General features: G+C 44.4%; 1 protein-coding gene across 4 annotated transcripts in view; it reads right to left on the reverse strand.

Moving 5' to 3' along the window:
- Positions 1-25206, reverse strand: part of atp8b4 (ATPase phospholipid transporting 8B4) — a 245466-nt gene that overhangs the window by 20650 nt on the left and 199610 nt on the right. For all 4 annotated transcript variants that reach the window (XM_072565057.1, XM_072565058.1, XM_072565059.1 and 1 more), the window contains 3 exons: positions 13467-13572; positions 9754-9895; positions 271-454 (listed from right to left, as the gene is read on the reverse strand). In XM_072565057.1, the coding sequence (XP_072421158.1) occupies positions 271-454; positions 9754-9895; positions 13467-13572 (432 nt within the window). The remainder of the gene's footprint in view (positions 1-270; positions 455-9753; positions 9896-13466; positions 13573-25206) is intronic.

Here is a 25206-nt window from a genome sequence, read left to right on the forward strand (position 1 = left end):
CGTGCAAACTCCACACAGTCAGTTGCCTGAGGCGGGAATTGAACCCAGGTCTCTGGCACTGTGAGGCAGCAGTGCTAACCACTGTGCCACCATGCCGCCCTCTTCTCCCATATTTTACTGTGGGCCACAATCCTTTAATTGAAGGATGTAACCTTGAGACTGCAAAAAAAAATTAAGAAACTGATGGCCATGGAATGTACACAAAATAGTTCTCATCCACCATTTAGATGGTGATTCAGACTTTTAGATTTATATCCAGGTATTACTTACTTTTGATCATGCTGACATCATTTGCTCCATCGCCTATAGCCAGCGTGACAGCTTTCTTGTACGTTTTGACCAGCTCAACGACTTGGGCTTTCTGTAACGGTGTGACTCGACAGCAAATTACAGTTCTGCACATACTCGCCAAGTCCAGGAACTCGCGCTGCATGTCTGCCTCGAGTGCATGCGCCTGTATAACAGGATGCAAACAAAAAGTCGATTAAGTGCTTAAACAGAAATAAATAAGCCCCTGTAAACAAAATAAGGGTATCCCCTATAGCTGGAGGTATTCTGGTTTTAAGCAACCAGCACAAATGGTGTCTTATTTTGTTTACTTCTAAGTTTTAATGAAGAACACGCTACAATTTTGAACAATATATTTCCTATAGATGTCGTTTACAAGTCGATAAATTATGGGATTTATCCCATTCAAAACTTCGTGATCAACAAGAAAAGGTAAACCTGCAGGGTATATGGTGTCCAATATCTCTACCAAGAAAGGGCTAACATGCAGCAAATTTACTGAGTCATTTCATTTTTTTTAAACTGCCTGTTAATTCTTTAATGCTTATGTACCGGAAGTTGCTAAAGATTGAGAATTAAACTCTTCCCATATTGGCATTAGACACTTTGTAGGCAAGGCATCTGACAACTAAATGCAGTGGTGATCTCTCTCTCTCTCTCTCTCCTTTGCCAAATGCATTCCATTCCTGGCCTTGGATGATCAGACACAATTGCATGACTTGTGACACTTCTACCATCACCTACACCAAACATCCTACGGTCTGAGACCAATCGTGCCAAATTTCGGACAGACCTCTACCCTAAAAACTTTCAAATCGCCTAAATTATTTCACATGGAAAATTGGAACTAGCGGACATGGGAGACTTTAATGAATATGAACACAAATCCCAATTTAGCTTTACAAATGAAATAAATCATAATATTACTGAGGGGGCATTAACTTCAGGCACAAAGATGACTAGTTCAGGCAGTGGAAACATCACACAGATATGAGCTGTCTTTTGGTCAAGTTACAGACAAAAAAAAACTGCAGATGCTGGAATCCAAAGTAGACATACAGGAGGCTAGAAGAACACAGCGAGCCAGGCAGCATCAGTAGGTGGAGAAGTCAACACTTCGATTATAACCCTTCTTCAGGAGGGCTGTACTTCACCTCCTGATGCTACCAGGTCTGCTGTGTTCTTCCTGCCTCCTGTATTTTGCTCAAGGGCCCATTCTAGGACCAGTTATCTATTCAACCAAATGAGTAAAGATTGGAAAGGTTAGGATTGTTTTCCTTGGAATAGAGGGAGCTGAGGGCTGAGTTAAACAAAACAATGAGGGGCTTGGATAGAATGGATGGAGAAAACTTGCTTCCTCTAGCTGAGGATTGGTGAAGTGGTTATTGTATATCAGTCCTAATCTGCCCTCACCAGAAGGCAGGCATTAAGTATTGTTATGAAGACATGGGTGTACTGTATCGTTAAGACAGTTATAAGCTAGCAGAACTATGTGACAGCACCAAGTGTTCTCAATAAGATAACAATGTAACACTTAGTCAAAAGCTAGATTAGCTGGATTGCCTGGAAATGACAAAACAGATTCAAATCATTGTACCAAAATGATTCAAATCATTATGCCAACCAGTTTAAATTTTACCCCGAAAAATACCAAATTCCAATCAAGTTTGAATTTAGTATATTGACAATCTTAAAAGCCAATGACATAATCTGATGCTTTGGGGGTATAAGACTGGGGAAAACTGAACAGTTGGGAGGAGAACTGCCAGGCCACCAGCATGTAAAGACTATGAGAAAAAACATTGTCCTGTACAGGGCAAAGGTGGAACCTGTCAAAAAGTTGTGTGTGCGTATGTGGGGGGGGGGGGCGGGAAAGAGGGGGGTCAGACAGTGGGTGAGGATGGACGGGGGTGGGAGTTTGGGGAAGCGGGGTTGGTGGCGGGTGGGGGGGCAGTGCTGGACAGGGTTGGGGGGGCAGGTGGGGGCACAGGGTGGGAGCGGAGGGGGTTGGGGGCAGGCGGAGGTCGGACGGGGTTGGGGGCGAGGTGGGAGCGGATGGGGTTGGGGCGGGGTCTTGCATGCAGCATGCTGCTGCCTAGTCTCCTGAACAGGGAGCAGACCTCACAGAATTCTCCGAGCCCCAGAGGAAATCAATTAACCGAATAATCAATTATCCAAACAAAATAGTGCCCGCCCATCTCATTTGGATAGTCCAGGTTCCTCTGTATATGGGAAGCTCTTAATTTTCCCATTGTAAGAAGTAAATTCATTTATTCACTTCACGATACCAACCAGAAACAAGCAATTTGTCACTAAGCTCAGCAGGTACACATACTGTGCTCTGTGGTATGTACTCAACAGTAATAGAGAAAAAATTGAAGCTTCAAGCCTTGTTCTGACAATTCCCATACAAAGGAAAGGTCAGTCAGACAGGGCTCTGAATACTAATACCTAGTGACAGCTGCTGGAAGTGCATACACATAGGAAAGAAGGTTAGATCTAATTTTTGCAGCTGAATAATCTGTAAATATAACCAGAAAATACTTATAAATTGAAGTATGAGGACGCAGTGCTGAAAGTAGTCCAGTGTTGTTCTGAGGAAAAAGAAGGGCTTCTGTGGGACTGCTTGGAGTCAGTGAAGTGATCCATATTTAAGAGTTCGGCAGCCAACCTGAAAGAATATGCCACTACCATTACTGACTTCATTAGTAAGTGTGTAGGTGACTGTGTATCGAAGATGTTAATCCAAACATTCCCCAACTGGAAACCATGGAAGGAACTGGGAGATCCACTCCCTACTGAAGTCCACGTCTGAGGCGTTCAGGTTGGGTGACCCTGACCTATACAGGAAATCTAGGAACAATCTTCGCAAGGCCATCAGAGATGCCAAGAGGCAATTCAAAACTAAGCTCGAGACCCAGACTAGCCATATGGACAACCGTTGTTTATGGTAAGGCTTACACGACAAAACAGGCCACAAATGAAGTCAAACAGAATCACGGGCAGCAGTACATCCCTATCCGATGACCTCAATCTATTCTACCCTCACTTTGAACAGAAGTGCAGTGAAACGATATCACCTATCCCTGCAGTCTCGGATGTACCTGTACTCATGGTGACCATTACAAACATTAGATTTGCCTTAAGGGTGAACCCACAGAAAGCTCCTAGCTGTGCACTCAGATCCTGTGCAGACTAGTTAGCAGGAGTACACACAGACATCTTTAACCTCTCCTTACTACAATCTCAAATCCACACCTCTTTCAAGAAGAGCTCCATCATCCCAGTGCCAAAGAGAAATCATGCAGTGTGCCTCAATGACTACTGCCTACTGGCTCTGACCTCCAGAATTATGAAGTACTTTGTAAGGTTGATCATGGCTCATATCAACTCTCCAGCTTCCCAGATTGCTTTAATCCACTACAATTCACCTCCTGACACAACTGGCCCATGCAGATACCATCTCCCTGGGAGAAAGTGAGGACTGCAGATGCTGGGGATCAGAGCTTAAAAATGTGTTGCTGGAAAAGCGCAGCAGGTCAGGCAGCATCAAAGGAGAAGGAGAATCGACGATTTGGGTATAAGCCCTTCTTCAGGAATCCAGATTCCTGAAGAAGGGCTTATGCCCGAAACGTCGATTCTCCTTCTCCTTTGATGCTGCCTGAACTGCTGCGCTTTTCCAGCAACACATTTTTAAGCTCAGATACCATCTCTCTGGCCGTATACTCATCCCTGGAATATCTGGACATCAAAGACACCGATGTCAGGCTCCTAATTATTGACTACAGGTCTGCCTTCAACACCATAGCTCCACACAAACTATCTTCAAACTCCAGATTCTAGATCTTTCTCCCCACCCTAAGTGGATTCTAGACTTCCTGACTAACAGACTGCAGTCACTCAGGAAAGGCTACAACGCCTCCTCCACAATAATCCTCAACATCAATGCCCCATAAGGCTGTGTACTAAGCCCCCTACTATACTCCTCATAGACTCACAACTATGTGTCAAAATTCCACACAAACTCCATTTATAAGTTTGCTGATGACATCACCTTTGTAGGTTGGATGTCTAACGATGGCGAGATGGGAATACAGGAAGGAGAGAAAGAGCGCTAAGCAGCATGGTGTAAAGACAACAATCCCTCCATCAATGTCAGCAAATGAAGGAGCTGGTCATTGACTTCAGGAAGCAGTGTGGAGGGCATGACCATATCTGCATCAATGGAGCTGAGGTGGAGACAGTCGAGAGCTTCAAGCTCCTGGGAGTGGCAATCACCAACAATCGTCCTGGTCCACCCAGATTGACACTACAGTTAAGAAAACACATCAATGCTGCTGCTTTCTCAGGAGGCTTAGGAAATTCAGCATATCTAGATAGATTGTTACCAATTTTTATAGAAGCACCATAGAAGCATTCTATCTGGTTGCATCACAGCTTGGTATGGCAACTGCTCTTCCCAAGACAGCTAGAAACTACAGACAGTTGTGAACACAGCCCAGTCCATCACACAAACCAGCATTCCATACACTGACTCTAAACCTCCTGCTGCCTCAGGAAAACAACCAATATAATCAAACACCCCCACCCCCCCATCTCTGTTTATATTCTCTTCCACCCTCTTCTGTTGGGCAGAAGATATAAAAGTTTGAATACACGTACAAATAGATTCAAGAATAGCTTCTCCCCTGCTGTTATCAGACTCTTAAATGGACCTCTTTAATATTAATGTGGATCTCACTCTGTACCTTCTCAGAACTGTAACACTGTACCCTGCACTCTGTTCTGTTACCCTGATGCACTTCCATAGTACAATCTGCCCGTGAAGCATGTCAGACAATACCTTTCACTGTCCCTCAGTAGACATGATGGTAATATAAATTTCAGTAAGGCGTTTGATAAGCTCCCCATGGTGGGCTACTGCACAAAATACAGAGGCATGGGATGGAGGGTGATTTAGCAGTTTGGATCAGATATTGGCTAGCTGAAAGAAGACACAGGGTGGTGGTTGATAGGAAATATTCATTCTGGAATTCAGTTACTAGTGGAGTACTGCAAGGATTTGTTTTGACTCCACTGCTATTTGTCATTTATATAAATGACCTGGATGAGGGCATAGAAGGATGAGTTAGTAAATTTGCAGATGACACTAAGGTCGGTGGAGTTGTGGATAGTGACAAAGGATGTTGTAGGTTACAGAGAGACATAGATAAGCTGCAGAGCGGGGCTGAGAGGTGGAAAATGGAGTTTAATGCAGAAAAGTGTAAGGTGATTCTCTTTGGAAGGAGTAACAGGAATGCAGAGTACTGGGCTAATGGTAAGATTCTTGGTAGTGAAGATGAGCAGAGAGATCTCGGTGTCCATGTACATAGATCCTTTAAAGTTGCCACCTAAGTTGATAGTGTTGTTAAGAAGGCATACGGTGTGTTAGCTTTTATTGGTAAAGAGATTGAGTTTTGGAACCATGAGATTATGCTGCAGCTGTACAAAACTCTGGTGTGGCCACATTTGGAGTATCGCGTACAGTTCTGGTCACCACATTATAGGAAGGATGTGAAAACTTTGGAAAAAAAAGAGTTCAGAGAAGATTTACTAGGATGTTGCCTGGTATGGAGGGAAGGTCTTACAAGGAAAGGCTGAGGGACTTGAGGCTGTTTTTGTTCGAGAGAAGAAGGTTGAGAGGTGAATTAATTGAGACATATAAGATAATCAGAGGGTTAGATAGGGTGGACAGTGAGAACCTTTTTCCTCGGATGGTGATGGCTAGCATGAGGGGACATAGGTTTAAATTAAGGGGTGATAGATATAGGTCGGATGTTAGAGTGTAGTCGGGGCGTGAAACACATGATCTGCAACTGTAGTGGACTCGCCAACTTTAAAGGGCATTTAAGTGGTCATTGGATGGGCATATGGACGAGAATAGAGTAGTGTAGGTTAGATGGGCTTCAGATTGGTTCCACAGGTCGGCGCAACATCGAGGGCCGAAGGGCCTGTACAGCGCTGTAATGTTCTATGTTCTAAAAACTCAAATTAAATAGCGAGTTTTGAGAAGATTTGTAGCTCAGGTTGAGGTTTCGGATGTAGGTTTGCTCACTGAGCTGGAAGGTTCATTTCCAATGTTTCGTTACCTTACTAGGTAACATCTTCAGTAGGACTCAGGCGAAGTAATGCTGAAATTTCTGCTTTCTATTTAGATGTTTGGGTTTCTTTGCATTGGTGATGTCATTTCTCCTAAGAAACCCAAACATATAAATAGAAAGCAGGAATTTTCAGCATTGCTTCGCCTGAGGTCCACTGAAGATGTTACCTAGTAAGGTAACGAAACATCTGGAAATGAACCTTCCAGCTCAGCGAGCAAACCTACATCCAGAACTCAAATAAAATAAAAGCTTTCAGGGTGACATATGAACAAAATCAGTTAGAGAAGTTAGTGGACTGGCTGCTGGCATGTTTGAATGAGTTACCATCATAACAGCAAAGAGGCAAGAATTAGAGGGGAAAATTGAGCTGAGAGCAATTTAATGACATAGACCTAGTGATTATGCCATAACAGTTACATTTTGGATGGTGGGAGGGTGTATTACAAAGCAAACTGAACCCAGAACAAATTTAACTCTTTTTGTCTGGTAAGTAGAATCTTTTATATTACATTATTTAAAGTTTGCACTTATTATATAAGGAATAATACAGATGTCCCTTCATGCTCAATTTCCCTTAGAGTAATGATTTAACCGAGAAAACAAGAAAAATGATCTGCATGGGAAAGTTTTATATATTTCTTTTCAAAGTTACAACAATGATACAGCTTATATAACGTAACCTCATACCGGATTTCATTTACAGTATAGCTCCAATTAAAGCCGAAATATCTTGGTGAACTTTGACAATGTTATATATGAAATTCACTTATTTTATTTGTGTTGACTGGTTTCTTTTCAATTACCAAAGGTCTCCCTGTCTCTATTGTGGAAGTCAAGAGTGTGGTGCTGGAAAAGCACAGCCAGTCAGTCAGGCAGCATTTGTGCTCTTCCAGCACCACACTCTTGACTCTGATCTCCAGCATCTGCAGTCGTCACTTTCTCCTATTCTGAAAGTGTCAATATCTTATTGGGGTATGCTGGTTAGCCTCCTGTGTCTGAACTAAATAACCAAATTTTCATTTGTGCACTTTATCAGTGAGCATCAGCAACTAAAACACAGCAAACCAATGGGGTGAATACAGATGCCACAGTCTTGATGAAGACCACACACCAGCAGTTAGAGCAGGTATCAGTGAACAGCAACCATGATTATGACTGGATCAATTTATTTTCCTCCTTAATCTAAGGACAAGGACCAATTGTCAGATCCATAATGTTCCCCCAGCTAAGAGGAGCTCAATATGGTCTCTGTGGATCAGTTACTCAACAGACAACTTGCTACATGGGTCTAGACTAGAGTGGTGCTGGAAAGAAACAGCAGGTCAGGCAGCATCCGAGAAGCAGGAAAATTGACGTTTCAGGCAAAAGCCCTTCATCAGGAATAAAGGCAGGGTGCTTGCAGAGTGGATAGATAAATGAGAGGGGGGTGGGGGTGGGGAGAAAGTAGCATAGAGTACAATGGGAGAATGGGGTGCGGATGGAGGTGATAGGTCAGAGGGAAGGGTTGGAGTGGATAGGTGGAAAGGAAGATAGGCAGGTAGGACATGTCATGGGGACGGTGCTGAGCTGGAAGGTTGGAACTGGGGTGAGGTGGGGGAAGGGGAAATGAGGAAACTGGTGAAGTCCACATTGATGCCTTGGGGTTGAAGTGTTCCGAGGCGTCCAGGTGTCAGGTGGTGAGGGAGCGGCGGTGGAGATGGCCCAGGACCTGCATGTCCTCGGCAGAGTGGGAGGGAGAGTTGAAAGGTTGGGCCATGGGGCGGTGTAGTTGAGTGGTGTGGGTGTCCCAGAGATGTTCCCAAAAGCGCTCTGCTAGGAGGCGTCCAGTCTCCCCAATGTAGAGGAGACCGCATCGGGAGCAACGGATACAATAAATGATATTGGTGGATGCGCAGGTGACACTTTGATGGATGTGGGAGGGTCCTTTAGGGTCTTGGATGGAGGTGAGGGAGGAGTTGTGGGTGCAGGTTTTGCAATTCCTGCGGTGGCAGGGGAAGGTGCCAGGAAGGGAGGGTTGGTTGTTGTGGGTTGGGGGGGCCTGGACCTGACCAGGTAGTCACAGAGGGAATGGTCTTTGTGGAAAGCAGAAATGGGTGGGGAGGGAAATATATCCCTGGTGGTGGGGTCCTTTTGGAGGTGGCAGAAATGTCATCTGATGATGTAGTTGGTAGGGTGGAAGGTGAGCACCAGGGGGATTCTGTCCTTGTTATGGTTGGAGGGTTGGGGCTTGAGGGCAGAGATGTGGGATGTGGACGAGATGCATTGGAGGGCATCTTTAACCACATGGGAAGGGAAATTGCGGTCTCTAAAGAAGGAGGCCATCTGGTGTTCTGTGGTGGAACTGGTCCTCCTGGGAGCAGATACGCCCGAGGCGGAGGAATTGGGAATATGGGGATGGCATTTTTGCAGGCGGTAGGGTAGGAAAAGGTGTAATCCAGGTAGCTGTGGGAGACAATAGGTTTGTAAAAAATGTCAGTGTCAAGTTGGTCATCATTAATGGAGATGGAAAGGTCCAGGAAGGGGAGGTAGGTGTCAGAGATGGTCCAGGTAAATTTAAAGTCAGGGTGGAATGTGTCGGTGAAGTTGATGAATTGCTCAACCTCCTCGCGGAGCACGAGGTGGCACCAATGCAGTCATCAATGTAGCAGAGGAAGAGGTGGGGAGTGGTGCCAGTGTAACTACGGAAGATGGACTGTTCTACGTAGCCAACAAAGAAACAGGCATACTGGGGCCCATGCAGATGTCCATGGCTACCCCTTTGGTCTGGAGGAAGTGGGAGGATTCGAAGGAGAAATTGTTAAGGGTGAGGACTAGCTCAGCCAAACGAATGACAGTGTCAGTGGAAGGGTACTGTTGGGGACGTTAGGAGAGGAAGAAACGGAGGGCTTGGAGGCCCTGGTCAGGGCAGATGGAGGTGTAGAGGGACCGGATGTCCATGGTGAAGATAAGGCATTGGGGGCCAGGGAAACAGGAGTCTTGGAGGAGGTGGAGGGCATGGGTGGTGTCTCAAACGTATGTGGGGAGTTCCTGGACTAGAGGGGATACGACAGCGTCAAGGTAGGTAGAGATGAGTTCAGTGGGGCAGGAGCATGCTGAGACAATGGGTTGGCCAGGGTGGTCAGGCTTGTGGATCTTGGGAAGGAGGTAGAACTGGGCAGTGCAGGGTTCCCGGACTATGAGGTTGGAAGCTGTGGGTGGGAAATCTCCTGAGGTGATAAGGTTCTGTATGGTCTGGGAGATGGTGGTTTAGTGATGGGGGGTGGGGTCATGGTTAGGGTTGGACTTATATGCAACATTCGTGACCATGTTCGGTTTTCACACTTACCAAACTGTGTCCATTAATAACCAACGCATAGTCTCCCATAACAGTCTCTTCAATCACGGATTCTAACTTCAAAGTTTCATTCTTTTCAGAGACAGCATGTCCGTTGCAAATAGACGTTCCCATCATTTGCTGTGTTGCTTTCCTGGAATGCAAAGCGCATCATAGAACTTTGCAATTTTATTAAAATAAAACTCAAGTACCCACTAACCTAGATATTTTGATTGATGTTATTAAAACTATGTTAATTGGAAATTCTAAACTCCAATTCTTTCAAACGAGGCAAAAATCCCATTAAGAATTGATTCATTCCCCCAAGAAATTGCTAATCTTCTAATTTCACGAACTGTAAAAAAAAACTTCACATAACTTTAATGAGAAGCAATTGTCATCTTCATGCTTTTCTTTTGGGTCACTCAGCTGTTACCACTTGCACACGTGGAATTCTTCCCATCAAATTCTTATGCTTCTTTCGGAATGCTTAAAGCCAGTGGCACATTCATAATGTTCAGTGATATTCTGTAGCCTCAGGGTCTGTGACATTAACTAATGTTTTTTTTAAACATTGCCTTAAAGCACATTGTGTGTGTATATCCCTTTTTTTCAACTTTGGCAAGTATTTTGATTCTGTAATATAAAACTATTTCCATTGGAATAATTGAGCACACTGGGAATACACTTCGATATAAAAGAGCAGAAAGCACTAAAGCACTCCAGGGAAAGCTATATTATCTGCCATTTTATCGGCAGGTACTGATTTCTTTCCTTTACAAATGAATTTAATTTGAAGTAAAGGTTGACTGTCGTTTCTAGATTTTCAAGTGAACTTCAGGTGAAGTCATACCTGAATTACGCATACACCAAAAAAACTAGGAGCAGCAGGAGGCCATTCAGCCCCTCGAGCCTGCTCTGCCATTCAATATGACCATGGCTGATCCCTCTATGCCAATGCCATTTTCTGCTTTCTCACAATTGGCACTTTTAAAATCTAAAAATGTATCTCTTTCTTGAATATATTCAATAACTTGGCCTTCTGGGACAGAGAATTCTGCAGGCTCACTACTCTTTGAATGAACAAATGTTTCCTCACCTCAGTCCTAAATGGCCTACCTGAGACTTTGACTGCTGGTTCCGGACTCCCCAACCAGGAGAACAATTTTCCCGGCATCTAGTCTGTCCAGCCTTGTTAGAAATTTACATGTTTCAATCAGACCCCATCTCATCCTTTTAGACTTTAGTGAACATTGACCCAGACAAGAAGGAGAAAGTGAGGACTGCAGATGCTGGAGATCAGAGCTGAAAATGTGTTGCTGGAAAAGCGCAGCAGGTCAGGCAGCATCCAAGGCGCAGGAGAATCGATGTTTTGGGCATGAGCCCTTCTTCAGGAATGAGGAAAGTGTGCCAAGCAGGCTAAGATAAAAGGTAGGGAGGAGGGACTTGGGGGAGGGGTGTTTGAAATGCGCTAGGTGGAAGGAGGTTAAGGTGAGGGTGATAAGGTGAGGGTGATAGGCCGGAGTGGGGGTGGGCATGGAGAGGTCAGGAAGAAGATTGCAGGTTAGGAAGGTGGTGCTGAGTTCGAGGGTTGGGACTGAGACAAGGTGGGGGGAGGGGAAATTAGAAAGCTGGAGAAATCGGAGTTCATCCCTTGTGTTTGGAGGGTTCCTAGGCGGAAGATGAGGCGCTCTTCCTCCAGCCGTCATGTTGCTATTGTCTGGCGATGGACGAATCCAAGGACCTGCATGTCCTTGGTGGAGTGGGAGGGGGAGTTGAAGTGTTGAGCCACGGGGTAGTTGGGTTGGTTGGTCCAGGTGTCCCAGAGGTGTTTTCTGAAACTTTCCGCAAGTAGGCAGCCTGTCTCCCCAATATAGAGGAAGCCACATCGGGTGCAGCGGATGCAATAAATGATGTGTGTGGAGGTGCAGGTGAATTTGTGGTGGATATGGAAGGATCCCTTGGGGCCTTGGAGGGAAGTAAGGGGGAGGTGTGGGTGCAAGTTTTGCATTTCTTGCGGTTGCAGGGGAAGGTGCCGGGAGTGGAGGTTGGGTTGGTGGGGGGTGTGGTCCTGACGAGGGAGTCACCGAGGGAGTGGTCTTTTCGGAACGCTGATAGGGGAGGGGAGGGACCCAGACAAGCCCATCTCTCCTCATAGTCAAAAAGTGTAGCGCTGGAAAAACACAGCACGTCAGGCAGCATCTGAGAAGCAGGAGAGTCGACGTTTCAGGCATAAGGCCTTCATCAGGATATGCCATTGCCACCCCATTGCCTCCCCATTATCTTTTAGGGAGAACATAGATAAAGATTTAAAAAAGGGAAAGTTAGAGAACCGTGAAAGAGTTGGGCAATACGTTTGGTTTCATTCACTTTCGCAAAAAGCTGACACGGTGGGTCACATAGCTTTTGTCTGGTAAACCTATGGAGCCCAGAACCCACTTCTGATTTAGGGTTAATCAGTAAAAGTATCCCATCATTGGGTTCACAAAAAGGTGGCATTTCTGCACGTACAAACCAGTCTATCCATTGTCCACCTGGGGGTTTAGGGTGGAAAACTACATTGGTACATAACCGCACTGTTACAAAATCCACAATGGATTTCTTTTCAAATGCGATGGTATTATTATGAACATTTTTCAAATTATGTAACTGACTTAGGCTGCTTTGGAGACCAAAATAAGACCATAAGACCAAAAGACATAGGAGTGGAAGCAAGGCCATTCGGCCCATCGAGTCCACTCTACCATTTAGATTCCTTACAGTGTGGAAACAGGCCCTTCGGCCCAACCAGTCCACACCGACCCTCCGAAGAGTAACCTACCCAGGACCATTTCCCTCCTAACACTAACACCAATGGGCAATTCAGCATGGCCAATTCACCTGATCTGCACATCTTTGTGATAAAAAACATCTTTGGACAGTGGGAGGAAACCGGAGCACCCGGAGGAAACCCATGCAAACACGAGGAGAATGTGCAAACTCCACACAGACAGTCACCCGAGGCTGGAATCGAACTTGCGACCCTGGTGCTGTGAGGCAGCAGTGCTAACCACTGAGCCACCGTGCCGCCCTAATCATGGCTGATGGGTGTTTCAATTCCACTTACCGCACTCTCCCCATTTCCCTTAATTCCTTGCGAGATCAAGAATTTATGAATCTCTGCCTTGAAGATACCCAATGTCCTGGCCTCCATTACACTCCGTGGCAATGAATTCACATGCCCAGACTCTCTGGCTGAAGAAATGTCTCCTCATTTCTGCTCTAAACTGACCCCCCTCTAATTTTAAGGCTATGCCCATCGGTCCTAGTCTCCGCACCTAATGGAAACAATTTTCCAACCTCCACCCTTTCTAAGCCAAAATGTTTTCCACACAATGGGTGTACGGCGTGTGAGATTGCCCAGACAATGGGTGTACGGTGGGAGATTGCCCAGGCAAGCTAAGAAATTGCTCGTTCAATCTCGTCGGAAAATAATTTCCATTTAGCATATTAATTACCACTTGTCTACATGCCTCATGTTTTAAACTTAGGTGTACAGTTACTTTAGTAAAAAGGCTTAAAATATCTACATCTGTGGGAGAATGGTCAAACAAAATCTTGAAATGTAACAGCGAATCAAGGATTTATCCCTTCATACATATTGATTTAATATATATATATAAAATGAGCTGCATAAGTGCATTGGAAAGATTTGTGACATGCAAAAATGTTTGAGTTTTTTTTACCGGAGTTGTTCACGGACTTCAAGTACAGTGTAGCCTGACACAATGAAAATTTCATTCATGTCATCTGTTAAAATGTTGCATGAGTATCCAATATTCATTGCAGTCTCTGTGAGGAAACAGGAAAAGGAAATGCAAAGAGTCAGACAATGCAAAAATCAAAGGTACTTATTTTCAACAACCTTCTGAAGGTTCATCACATAAAAAGAAAGACAAAACCCAAAGCCTATGACTTCACCGAAGTTGAGGAGACCAACGATGTACAATGACATCAGCCTTGTGACACTTAAACCCCAGTAGTAAGATTTTGAGAAAAATAGTGAAAAGGAGAAGGGACACTGATGACTGGAAGACTGTGTTTAGAACAAGGTAAGATGGCAGGAGGCTGGTTGTTCCAAAGCATCCTAAACAGGAGTTGATTAGTGCAGACTGCAATGATTCATTAAGTTGGCACAGTAAAACTAGAGGGCAAAGGAGACTGCAGAGCATGGCTTTGTAGAATCATACAGAAAATGGTAAACTGAAACAGACCTCTCTATCTTATGTCTCCATTTGGGTGCTTTCACTCCACAGGAACACTTGTCCTATTTTCATGTCTGTCATCTTCTCCTATCCTTTACTTCTTTATTCATCATCCAATTATTTAAGATGTGCTGCCTGCTTCAATCATTAATTTTGGCAGTGTATTCCACAACCTCAAAACACACTTTTGCTTGTTTTTATTTTCTGATAGCTTCTCAGTGAATCTTACAATAGACACTCAATTTCATCACCATTCTTTCAATGTGGAGTGCAAATTTCAGAAATCTAAAAAGTTAATATATTTCCCCGCAATTGAATTGTGTTTTGTCAAGAATGCAAAAACCCTTAATATACTCCATGCAAACTACTTCTGAAATTTTATAATGCTGTCAATGCTATGTGGGCGAAAATAACAGCCAATATTCCCCACACAACAGCTTGATAAATCACCACTTAATCTGCCATAGTAATTGATTAGTCAGTTAAATAATAAATGACAAGTTAATCCTTGGTAATCTTTTAATAGTATCTGAGCAAACGGGTTATCCATTTCATCAGACTGGACTTAAACCATTCCAATTCTGCTTTGTCCATACATTTTCCACAAATAATGATTCTGGATTATTTTCCTCTGCCTTAGAAACTCTGCAAAATGCCCCAGTTTCCCTGAGAGCAAACTAACTTAAAGCCTCTTCCAGATTTAAGATGATGAACATACACCAGAATGGATGGGTGTTTTTTTTTTAAAACAGGTTATTCATCAAAAACACATTTCCATCAACTAAATCCAAACATGAAGGAAATCTAGAAAAAAAACTACCTAATTATGTTTGCAAGTGTATAAACAGCTTTACATATAGCCAACACATTCTCACATTTTCTTACCAACACAGATGCTCCTCAGAGAGATAGGCACATAAGCAGTAGACAATTACAAGAGTGTGAGATACTGGACTAGAGTAGACATTGTCTGTCTAGAGTGGAAGTAAAATTGCATTGAAAGGTCAGTAGCTAACAGGAGAAGGAGGCAGACAATGCAACTTAGCCAAACTTCAACTTTCACAGTAATATATTTGAATAAAGCAAAGAACTGCGGATACTGACAATTGAAAACAAAACAGAAATTGCTGGTGAAATCCGGGAGGTCTGGCGGCACCTGTGGGAGAAAGCAATGTTAACGTTTCAAGTCCAGTGACATTTCATCAGAACTGATGGCAGCTAAGAAAATCTGGTATTTGTTCTCGGGAGGTGGGGGATAGGGGTGGGTGTGGTGGACAGATGAGCAGAGAGGTGGAAAAGGATCCCAGAGAGAGAGAAAGAGAAATGATCGGTTTCGGCAAACAAGGGGAAGCGTGAGGACCCTGCAGCCTCTAGCACTCAATATTGATTCCATCCGACCATGTTTTTTCACAAACCACACACCCAATCCTTCATGGCATGGGGTTGCTTCTAGCACATACTGATTCTCTCCTACTCTTAGCTCTCATTATCACTTATTCAGCTTCTCTTCTCTCCTGGCCTATTGTCAATAATCCCCTTGTTAGCCCACCCCTTCCATATCTCTCTGTGGGCTCTTATCTCCACTTATCCATTCAGTTCTCCCCACCAAACCTCACCTTTAATATAAAAAAAAACCTTATCTTAGCTGCTATTAATTCTGAAGAAGAGTTGCCAAACTCAAAATGTTAACCCTGCTTTCTCCCTCTGGATGGTGCCAGACCTGGTGAGGTTCACCAGCAATTTCTGTTTTTGTCTCAAAGTAATTGACCTGATTCAATGGCTCTTAGCAGTCTGTCAGTTGGATATTTTGGACTTTTTGAAACATAAGTGTAAGTGAGCAACTGAAAAATGATCCACTGAAAAATGGCTGCTCAGACCTTTTGAGTACAGGAGTTGGGATGTACAGGACATTGGTGAGGACACTTTTGGAACACTGTGCACATTTCTGGTCACCCTGCTATAGAAAAGATATTATTAATTTGGAGAGTGATCAGAGAAGGATGTTGCCTGGATTGGAGGGTTTGAGTTATAAGGATAGGCTGGGACCTTTTTCACTGGAGTGTGGGAGGTTGAGAGGGTGACCTGATAGAGGTTTATAAAATCATGAGGGGCATGGATAAAGTGAACAGCAAATGTCTTTTCCATAGAGTGGGTGAGTTCAAAACTAGGAGGCATATTTTTAAGGCGAGAGGAGAAAGGTTTAAAAGGGACCCGAGGGGCAACCTTTTCACACCAAGGATAGGAGCAAATGACTGCAGGTGCTAGAATCTGTACTGAAAACACCAACTGCGGAGATCACAGTGGGTCAGACAGCATCCATGGAGAGAGAGAGCAAGCTAATGTTGAGAGTCTGGATGACTCTTCATCCGAGTTGAAGTGAGGTGTGGAGGGGACAGCATTTATGCTATAGTTTAGGGGTGGGTGTGGGGGTAGTGGGTGTGGGTGCTGGTGGAGGAAAGACGTTGATAGTTCAGATTAAGCGATCGGAATGTGAGAATAGCAGAACAATGGTGTTGTCTCCTGCCAGACTGGAAATGACAGACAGACAGACGAGGGGAGAGAGAGAGGACATGATAACTGACTGGAAAATGCTAAAAAGGGAGGAAACGGCTCACAATTTGAAGGTACTGAACTCAATATTAAGTCCAGAAGACTGTAAAGTGCCTGGTCTGAAGCGGAGGTGTTGTTCCCCCAGTTTGCGCTGTGATTCACTGGAATTGGGCGCATTGTGTGTACTTGCTGCACCCAATGTGGCCGACTCTACAATGGAGAAACCAATTGCAGACTGGGTGATTGCTTTGTGGAACACCTCTGGTCTGTGCACAAGCATGACCCCAACCTTCCTGAAACGGTTAGTTTAACACTGCGTCTTGCTCACAGGCTCAGAGATCTATCCTCGACATGCTGCAGTGTTCCAGTGAGTCCCAGCGCAGACTGGGGGAAACAACATCTCAGCTTCAGACTAGGCACTTTACGACCTCCTGGACTCAATATTGAACTCAACACCTTCAAACTGTAACCGTTTCCACCTTTTCTTTTAGAATTTTATACTCAGTTATCATGTCCTTGCTCCCCCCTCCCCCCATCCCAGTGGGACACTCTGTCCTTGTACTTCATCAACTTCACCTACAACTTCTACCCCGCCCTCAAATTCACCCCTCCCCTTTCTTGACCACTCCACTTCCATCTCTGGTGACAGTTTCCAGATGGACATTTACTACAAACCCACAGACTCCTGTAACTACCTGGACAACACCTCCTCCCACCAAGTATCCTGCAAGAACTCCATCCCATTCTCCCAAATCCTCCGCCTTCGCTGCATCTGCTTGAACATTGAGACATTCCACTCCCCAGCATCCCAGATGTCCACCTATGTCGAACAACATGCTTTTCTCCCTTTTGTCATCCAGGCAGCCCTCCACCTCACCACCTCCATCCCCTGTTCCACTGCTGAACTCCCCACCCCAAAACACAATAAAGACAGGAACCCCTCATCTTCACCTGTCACCCCACCAGTCTCTGCATCCAATGTATCATCCTTAAACACTTCCACCAATTCCAACCGGATCCCACCACCAAGAACATGTTCCCCCTCCACCTCTCTTTGCCTTCCATACGGACCGTTCCCTTTGCAAATCCTTGGTTCACGCCAATCTCCCCAGCAATGCCCCCCAAAGCCCCAGTACCATCTCCTGCAATCGTAAAAGTTGCAAAACGTGCTGGCACACCACCCCCTCACCTCCATCCAGTGCCCCAAACAGTCCTTTCAGGTGAGACGGAGGTTTACCTGCTTCTCCTCCCACCTGGTTAAAAATCACACAACACCAGGTTATGGTCCAACAGGTTTATTTGGAAGCACCAGCTTTCAAAGCGCTGCTTCTTCATCAGGTGGTTGTGAAGCAGCCTGCTTGGTGTTGTCCTCCAACCTAGTTTACTGTATCCAGTGCTCCTGAAGTGGTCTTCTGTACATCAGAGAGACTAAGCGTAAACTCAGGGCACGTTTCACTGAGCATCTCAGCCAGGCCCACAGGGGTCGACCTGACCTCCTAGTCACCGCCCATTTTAATTCCTTTTCCCTTCCTTTCCAACATGACAATTCTTCCAGTCACCGCCCATTTTAATTCCCCTTCCCACTCCCTTTCCAACATGACCATTCTCGGCCTCACCTTCCACCTGGGCACCCTACAGCCTGGAGGACTCAACGTTGAATTCTCCAGTTTCAAATAATCTCCCTTCCCATCTCCTGACTCCCTTCACAGCCCCTCCCCCCTTGCTTCCATTCTTCTCTTTGATTCTTCCTTCCAGCTACCAACTGGATTAGTTGCACCCATTAACCAACCAGGTCATACCCTCTACATACGTTCACCTATCCCCACCTCACCACCGTTCCTCGCAGCCCTCCAACTTTATCTGCAGCTCCCCTTACACCTACCCTCAGTCCTGAAGAAGGGTTACACCTGAAACGTTCACCTCCTGATGCTGCCTGGCTTGCTGCGTTCTTCCAGCCCCCTGCTGGAACCTTGGATTCCAGCATCTGCAATTCTTTTTGTCTCATCCTTTCAAGTCTTTCAGCAGACATATCATTGTTCTGCCATTCTCACATTCCGAACACTAAATCTGAACTAGCAACATCCTTTCTCCACCAGCACCTTCCCCTCCACTACCCTCACACCATACCACAACTATAGTATAAATGCTGTCCCCTTTACATCTCCCTTCAGCTCTGATGAAGAGTCATCTAGACTTGAAATGTTAGCTTGCTCGCTCTCCATGGATGTTGGCTGGCCCACTGTGATCTCCAGCAAACAGAGGGTTGTTTGTGTGCCTGAGGAAGTGGTAGATGCAGATACAGTGACAACATTTAAAAGACCTTTGGATAGGTAAATGAACAGGAAAGATTTAGAGGGATATGGGCCAAACACAGGTAAGTGAGACTAGTTTAGTTTGGGAAACTCGATTGGCATGAACAAGTTGGATTGAAGGATCGGTTTCCATGCTGTATGACTCTGTGATTCTATGACTCAATAGCAAGCTAACTGAAACTTCCTCTGGATAGTTTAAATGTTAGCCAATCCACAACTACTCAAAGTCCTATCTTAGAAATTTCATTTGAACAATGATTGTGTTTCATTTTCTCACTGATCCACAAACTACACAACAGCAAATAAGCAAAATTACTAAATTCTCGTAAGGCATTGGATGGCTTTTAGCTGGAAAGGAGCAAACAAAAGCAACTCTTTGAAAAGTGTCATGGCCTAAGAACAAAGAAAGCTTAAACAAGCAATGTACTTGGTTAGATTGGTTTCGAAGAGGTCATGGAAAGGTTAAATGTATTTTATAATGTTTCAAGGTTTTATTCCAAATCTAACTGTACTTAGCTTTTTTGAGAATTAGGTAATCAACAATAGTGTCATTTTCCTGAGGGACAATCAATACATCAATTGTCAGGGGAAAGGTATTGCTTCTGTATATAACATGTGATAAATCTAATGTGTCTAGCCTCTAGGTCACAAAAGCCATGTACTACCCTGAAAAGTGCACACTGTGACAATCCAATCTTCCAGTTTGGTTAACACAAATTAAGAAAGCTGTCACACTTCAATATGCTGGACCATGGTCATAAATCCAATTTATTTCACACATAAACCATCTACATAAGGTAATACAGTGTTACAACCTCACTACGAGATTGCATTTGTGCTTCAACAATTGTTCATATTGGAAGATTACATCAAGTTCATGGCCCCATTAAAGCTTCAAGCTCTGGGTCCTCAGGGTGACATCACTCAATGCGATGGAATTGTCATGGTCAAGCAGTACACTTACCAGGTTTTCTCACATATCACCAAAACCAATAGCCAAGGACAGGCACTTCGACAATGATGTGAGGCATATACATGTGTAGGAGATGCCACAGCACCCACTGTGCACTCAAAGTGTTAGCAAATCAGCAAAGGTTACAGCTATAGATCAAAACATCATTCTTCTATAACAATTAAAAGGCAGATTACTGTCAATGCTGGAAACCAGAAATAAAAACAGACATCTCCTGAAAATGCTGTATATACTCAGCACTGTATCTGTGAAGAGAACAAAACAGAGTTAATGTGATCATCTCAAGATGGGCAGCACAGTGGCTCAGATGGGCGGCACAGTGGCTCAGTGGTTAACACTGCTGCCTCACAGCACCAGGGTCTCAGGTTCGATTCCAGCCTTGGGTGACTGTCTGTGTGCAGTTTGCACATTCTCCCCGGGTCTGCGTGGGTTTCCTCTGGGTGCTCCGGTTTCCTCACACTGTCCAAAGATGTGCCAGTCAGGTGAATTGGCCATGCTAAATTGCCCATAGTGTTAGGTGCATTAGTCAGAGGGAAATTGGACTGGGTGGGTTACTCTTCGGAGGGTCGGTGTGGACTTGTTGGGCTGAAGGGTCTGTTTCCACACTGTAGGGAATCTAATCTTATCTACTATGTTCCCTGTTCTGACAAAAGATCATCAATATGAAACATTAATATCTTACACCCCTCACAAATGATGCTGGACTTGATGAGTACTTTCAGGAGGTGTCTGCTTTTATTATTCAACAAGAGTCCGGCTCATTCTGGTATGAATAAACAGTAGCATCAGTGCAAATAACTATGTTACAATGCACACTTGTGATCCAGTGCCTGATCCAGCAACACTCAAGAAGCTTGACACCATCTGGGACAAAGCAGCAACTTGATTGGAGCTGCATTCATAAACAATCAACGTCCCCATTAATGACACTCAGTGGGAGGCAAGACTCCCCAGATAGCATCTTCTAAACTCACTAAAATACAACAAAGAACTGTGCATACTGGGGATCTGAAACAAAACTGAAATTGCTGGAGAAATTCACCAGGTGTGGCAGCATCTGTGGGAAGAAAACAGAGTTTGATGTTTCGAGTCCGGTGACTCTCCATCAGAACCGTTCTGAATCACATTACTGACTTGTGCCTTGTAGATGGTATAGAGGCTTCAGGGAGAACTGTTCTGAATTTCTCCAGCAATTTCGGTTTCTGTTTCATTTTCCAAAATCACAATCATTTCCATATAGAAGGACAGGGGCAGGAGATAAAGAGAACACCACCACCTGGGTCATTGGTCATAGAGCATGGGAACAGACCCTTTGATCCAACCCGTCAATACTGATAATCCCAAACTAAACCAGTCCCACCTGCCTGTGCTCAGTCCAAATTCCTGATGAAGGGTTTATGCCCGAAACGTCGACTCTCCTGCTCCTTGGATGCTGCCTGACCTGCTTTGCTTTACCAGCACCATACTCTTCAACTCTGACCTCCAACATCTGCAGTCCTCCCTTTCTCCATTTCATATTCATGTACTTATCCAATTGTTTTTTAAACATTGGAATGGTACCTGCATCCACTACTTCCTCTGGAAGATTATTCCATACACAAACCACCCTCTGTATGAAAGAGTGCCATTTGTTTCTTTTTTAAATCTGTCTCCTTTTACCTTAAAATATTCCCACTCATCTCGAAATCCCCACCGCAATGAAAGGACACCATTCACCTTATCTATGCCCCTCATAATTTATAAACCTGTATAAGGTCTGTCCTCACTTCCTACGCTCCAGAGGAAAGAAGTCCCAGTCTATCCAGCCTCTTAGAACACAAATCCTCCATTCTCAGTAACATCCTGGTAAATCTCTTCTAAATCCCTTCCAGCTAAACAATATCTTTCCTTATAACAGGGTGACCAGAACTCTACTCAGTACTCCAGAAGCGGCCTCACCAACATCCTGTACAACTTCAAATTCCCCTCATCATCCTGACATGGAAATATAATCGCCACTCCTACACTGTCGCTGGGTCAAAATCCAGGAATTCCCTCTTGAATGGCACTATCTACAACAGATGGACTACAGTGGCTCAAGAAGGCAACTCATCACTACTTTCTCAAGGGCAAGCAGGAACAGGCAATAAAGTCTCAGCCAGTCAGAGATGCCACATCCCACGAATGTATAAGAAAAAACTCCACACCACTGGCTGCAGGCCCATGGGAAACAAAGATGGAGCAGTTTGGAATTGGACCTCCGCTCTGGGAGTTTCAAACCCCACATACATTGCAGTGGCACAAAAATTCTATTAAACCAATTTATTTGAGTGATGCTTTGCTTCATAAGTCAAGATGTAAGTTTGAGGTCTAAGATGCAGGATGCAGCTGAAGTTGAAGGCAACAAACAAGACTGCAAGATAGCCTTCATCATGATTTATGGGCCTAACCATAAAAAAAATTATTTTGAAAAATGGGTTTCAATGGAAAGCATTAATTGTAACAAAGAGTCCGTTTTTGACCACTGGAGTTTGCAGAACAAAACAGCTCAATATCTGTGAAATAAAAGATATAGAGGAATCCATTTAGGAGAACTGTACATTTCCCAGTCAAACATCAATTTATCTGAAGATCTGATTTTTCTCACATTTGATTTTACCATTCTCTTCTGTGCCTTTAAATCATGGCAGTAGTTCTCAATATCACAGCGAAAACTGAACAGCTGATAATCTGATGTAATTGTGTTTGTGCCCTGCTTTGGGTTATCCATATTCTTTCTGCTGTGAATCAGGCTGTTACCAATCCACACCACTCATATCAGCTTTCACTTCAAATGACAACATCCAGTGACTCAGATTTATCCTCCTTGACTGAAGCTCCCTTTTGTTCTTAGTGTTTTCATTATCCTTCCTCCCGGCTGCTTCACATAAAGACACTGTTGGGCTGTACAGTTTCTGTGCCTCCATTGTTTTTTGCTGATGGTTTCTCTTTTCAAACCAAAGTTTCTCAGACTCCGTTCTCCTTTTCTCAGCTGAGGGATTGTGCCTACCCCATTTCCCAAGGGTCCATTTTGAGCCATCTCCACCATGAAGACCCTAGTAACTACCATTTCTCATAAGCCACTGCATCAGATGATCACAGTCCAATCATTAAGGATCTTTTTCCATCTCTTTCCTCCATTGCATAACACTATCTCCTAGATGTGGATTCTTCCATCATCCTGACTTCTGGTACTCATTGTTAATAAAACACCTGATCATTTAACTCTTCCCATGCCACATTTATCCAGGTGAAACACTAATGTACAGTAGATATCCTTTCTCTGCTGTGATATGACCAAACACAAATTGACAGACCATCTTGGTGAACCTCCATTCCAAGCAGAGGTCCTGATTTCCTTATAGTTCACTTATTCTAATGTGGTCTTTATAATTCTCCAAGGCTTTTCCAACCAACCTCAGAGAGATTTCAACAATACAATCGCATCAGTTTCCTGCATTATTAGCAGTTTCTTTGGCTTGGAAGTAGTTCAAGAATCTCAGGCCTCGGATCTCTGCCCACTTTTTGTGGAATCATCTCATTTCTGCCTCTCGAGTTTACTACTGTTTTGATGTGACTTGATGACTTATTGTAGCCTGACTGGGTTGAGTTTTGTATATCATCCACCAATTTCTTTCCAATCATTTCAAATGCCATTCAGCCAGCTACTAAACACAATTGGTGGAATATTCCCAATCCTTGTGTGGTGTGGGTAATGGCGAAAGGTTTGGGAAAATAGAGCAAGAATGAAAAATTGAGATTCTCCTCATCAAGAAAACAAAGTCTGATTTTCTTCTTAAGCTTTCCATAGCTGGATGAGAACCTTGCCATTATGTGGCAAGGACCTTAACTCATTATTAGCTACACTCATCTCATTATCAGGTACTGGGGAGAAGCTGGATGGTGACAATTCCAAATGTGAGAGTCTGTGCAGTTATCTGGAGGATGGAGCTTGCTGGTTGATTGCCATGTTCACCATCATTCAGCAACATCTCAGTGAACGCCGTCCCCCTCCAGACTTCATTCATGGAAGTTGGCAGCAGGAAAGCCGCAGCCTCACTGTGCCATTGTGGTTGATCCCTGACTAACTCAAGACGCTTCACTATCGCACTTTGGAGGTCACTGACACCTCACATTGCGATGCTCCTGCCAATTGTGTGCAAATTGGACACGCCCATCTCATGCGTCTGTGCAGATGCAACTCAGGGCTCTCAGCTTCCTTTCGGACTCATTTTGCACCTACATGGACACTCACCGCATCTCTACCTTGCCTTGCTGCCTGGCACTGACCGAAGGCCAGGCAGTTTCCCGTGGTTAGAAGGGAGTGGACATAAAACTGAAGAAAGGCTGGACAGCCTAGATCTGTATTCTCTGGAGTTCAGAACAGTCAGAGGTGAATAAACTTAAACACATAAGATTCTGAGGGGACTTGACTGGGTGAATGTCGAAAGGCTGCTTCCTCTTTTGGGAGAACCTAGAACTAGAGGTCACAGTTTAAAAATAATGGGTTGCTCATATAAGACAGAGATAAGGAAACATTTATTTCTCTCAAAAGGCTGAGTGTCTTTGGAATTCCCTTCCCCCAAAGGGAGTGGGTGCCGAATCTTCGCATTTTTAAAGGCAGAGGTTGCCAGATTCTTGATTACCAAAGGGATGAAAGACTATGGGCTTATGGAGGAAGGTTGAGGTTAAAATTGGATCAGCTGTGATCTTACTGAGTGGCAGAGCAAGCTCGATGGGCCAACTGTCCTACTCTAGTTCCAGGTTTGTATGTTTGCATATGACTACATGGCACGCCGCTATGTCAAGGTCACACCCACAGCGTGTGCCAATTACTTACTCAGCAAACATAATGAGAATGCTTTAACCAATGGCCATGTCTGAAAGCCAAAGGGGAATAGTCCGAAGTGAAGGGTCAGTCAGGGATGCTGCCAAACTCAGTCAAGGGCATATTACAAGCTCTGCCCAGGTGGTTGGACATTCTCAGTCCAGGAGAGCAAATGTCAAAGGGGTTTACCAGGGAGAGACCTTGCTGTGTTGAGGAAAGCAGTAAAAGCAAGTGTGGGGAGAGTCAAGTCATTATGCTGCGATGCAGACAGGGTAATAACTGTGAAGGTGGGGCTCCTTCAAACATACAGATGGGATCTGCCACAGCTTGGGAGGACACAGGGGAGAGCTGGAGCTCTGGGAGGGAGGGTGGAATTTGTAACATCATCGTCACTGTGACTAAAGGAGGAATTGAGTGAGCAGAAAGTGACCGGAAAAGCTGTAGTGGTGGTGAAAGAGCAGGAGGTGCTCCGAGTGAGTGAGGAGGAATTACAAGTGGTAGGAAGGGTGAGTACTTTGGGAGGATGAGGTGAGTGGAAGA

Source organism: Chiloscyllium punctatum, chromosome 48 (assembly GCF_047496795.1).
Source record: "Chiloscyllium punctatum isolate Juve2018m chromosome 48, sChiPun1.3, whole genome shotgun sequence".
NCBI classification, from domain to species: domain Eukaryota; kingdom Metazoa; phylum Chordata; class Chondrichthyes; order Orectolobiformes; family Hemiscylliidae; genus Chiloscyllium; species Chiloscyllium punctatum.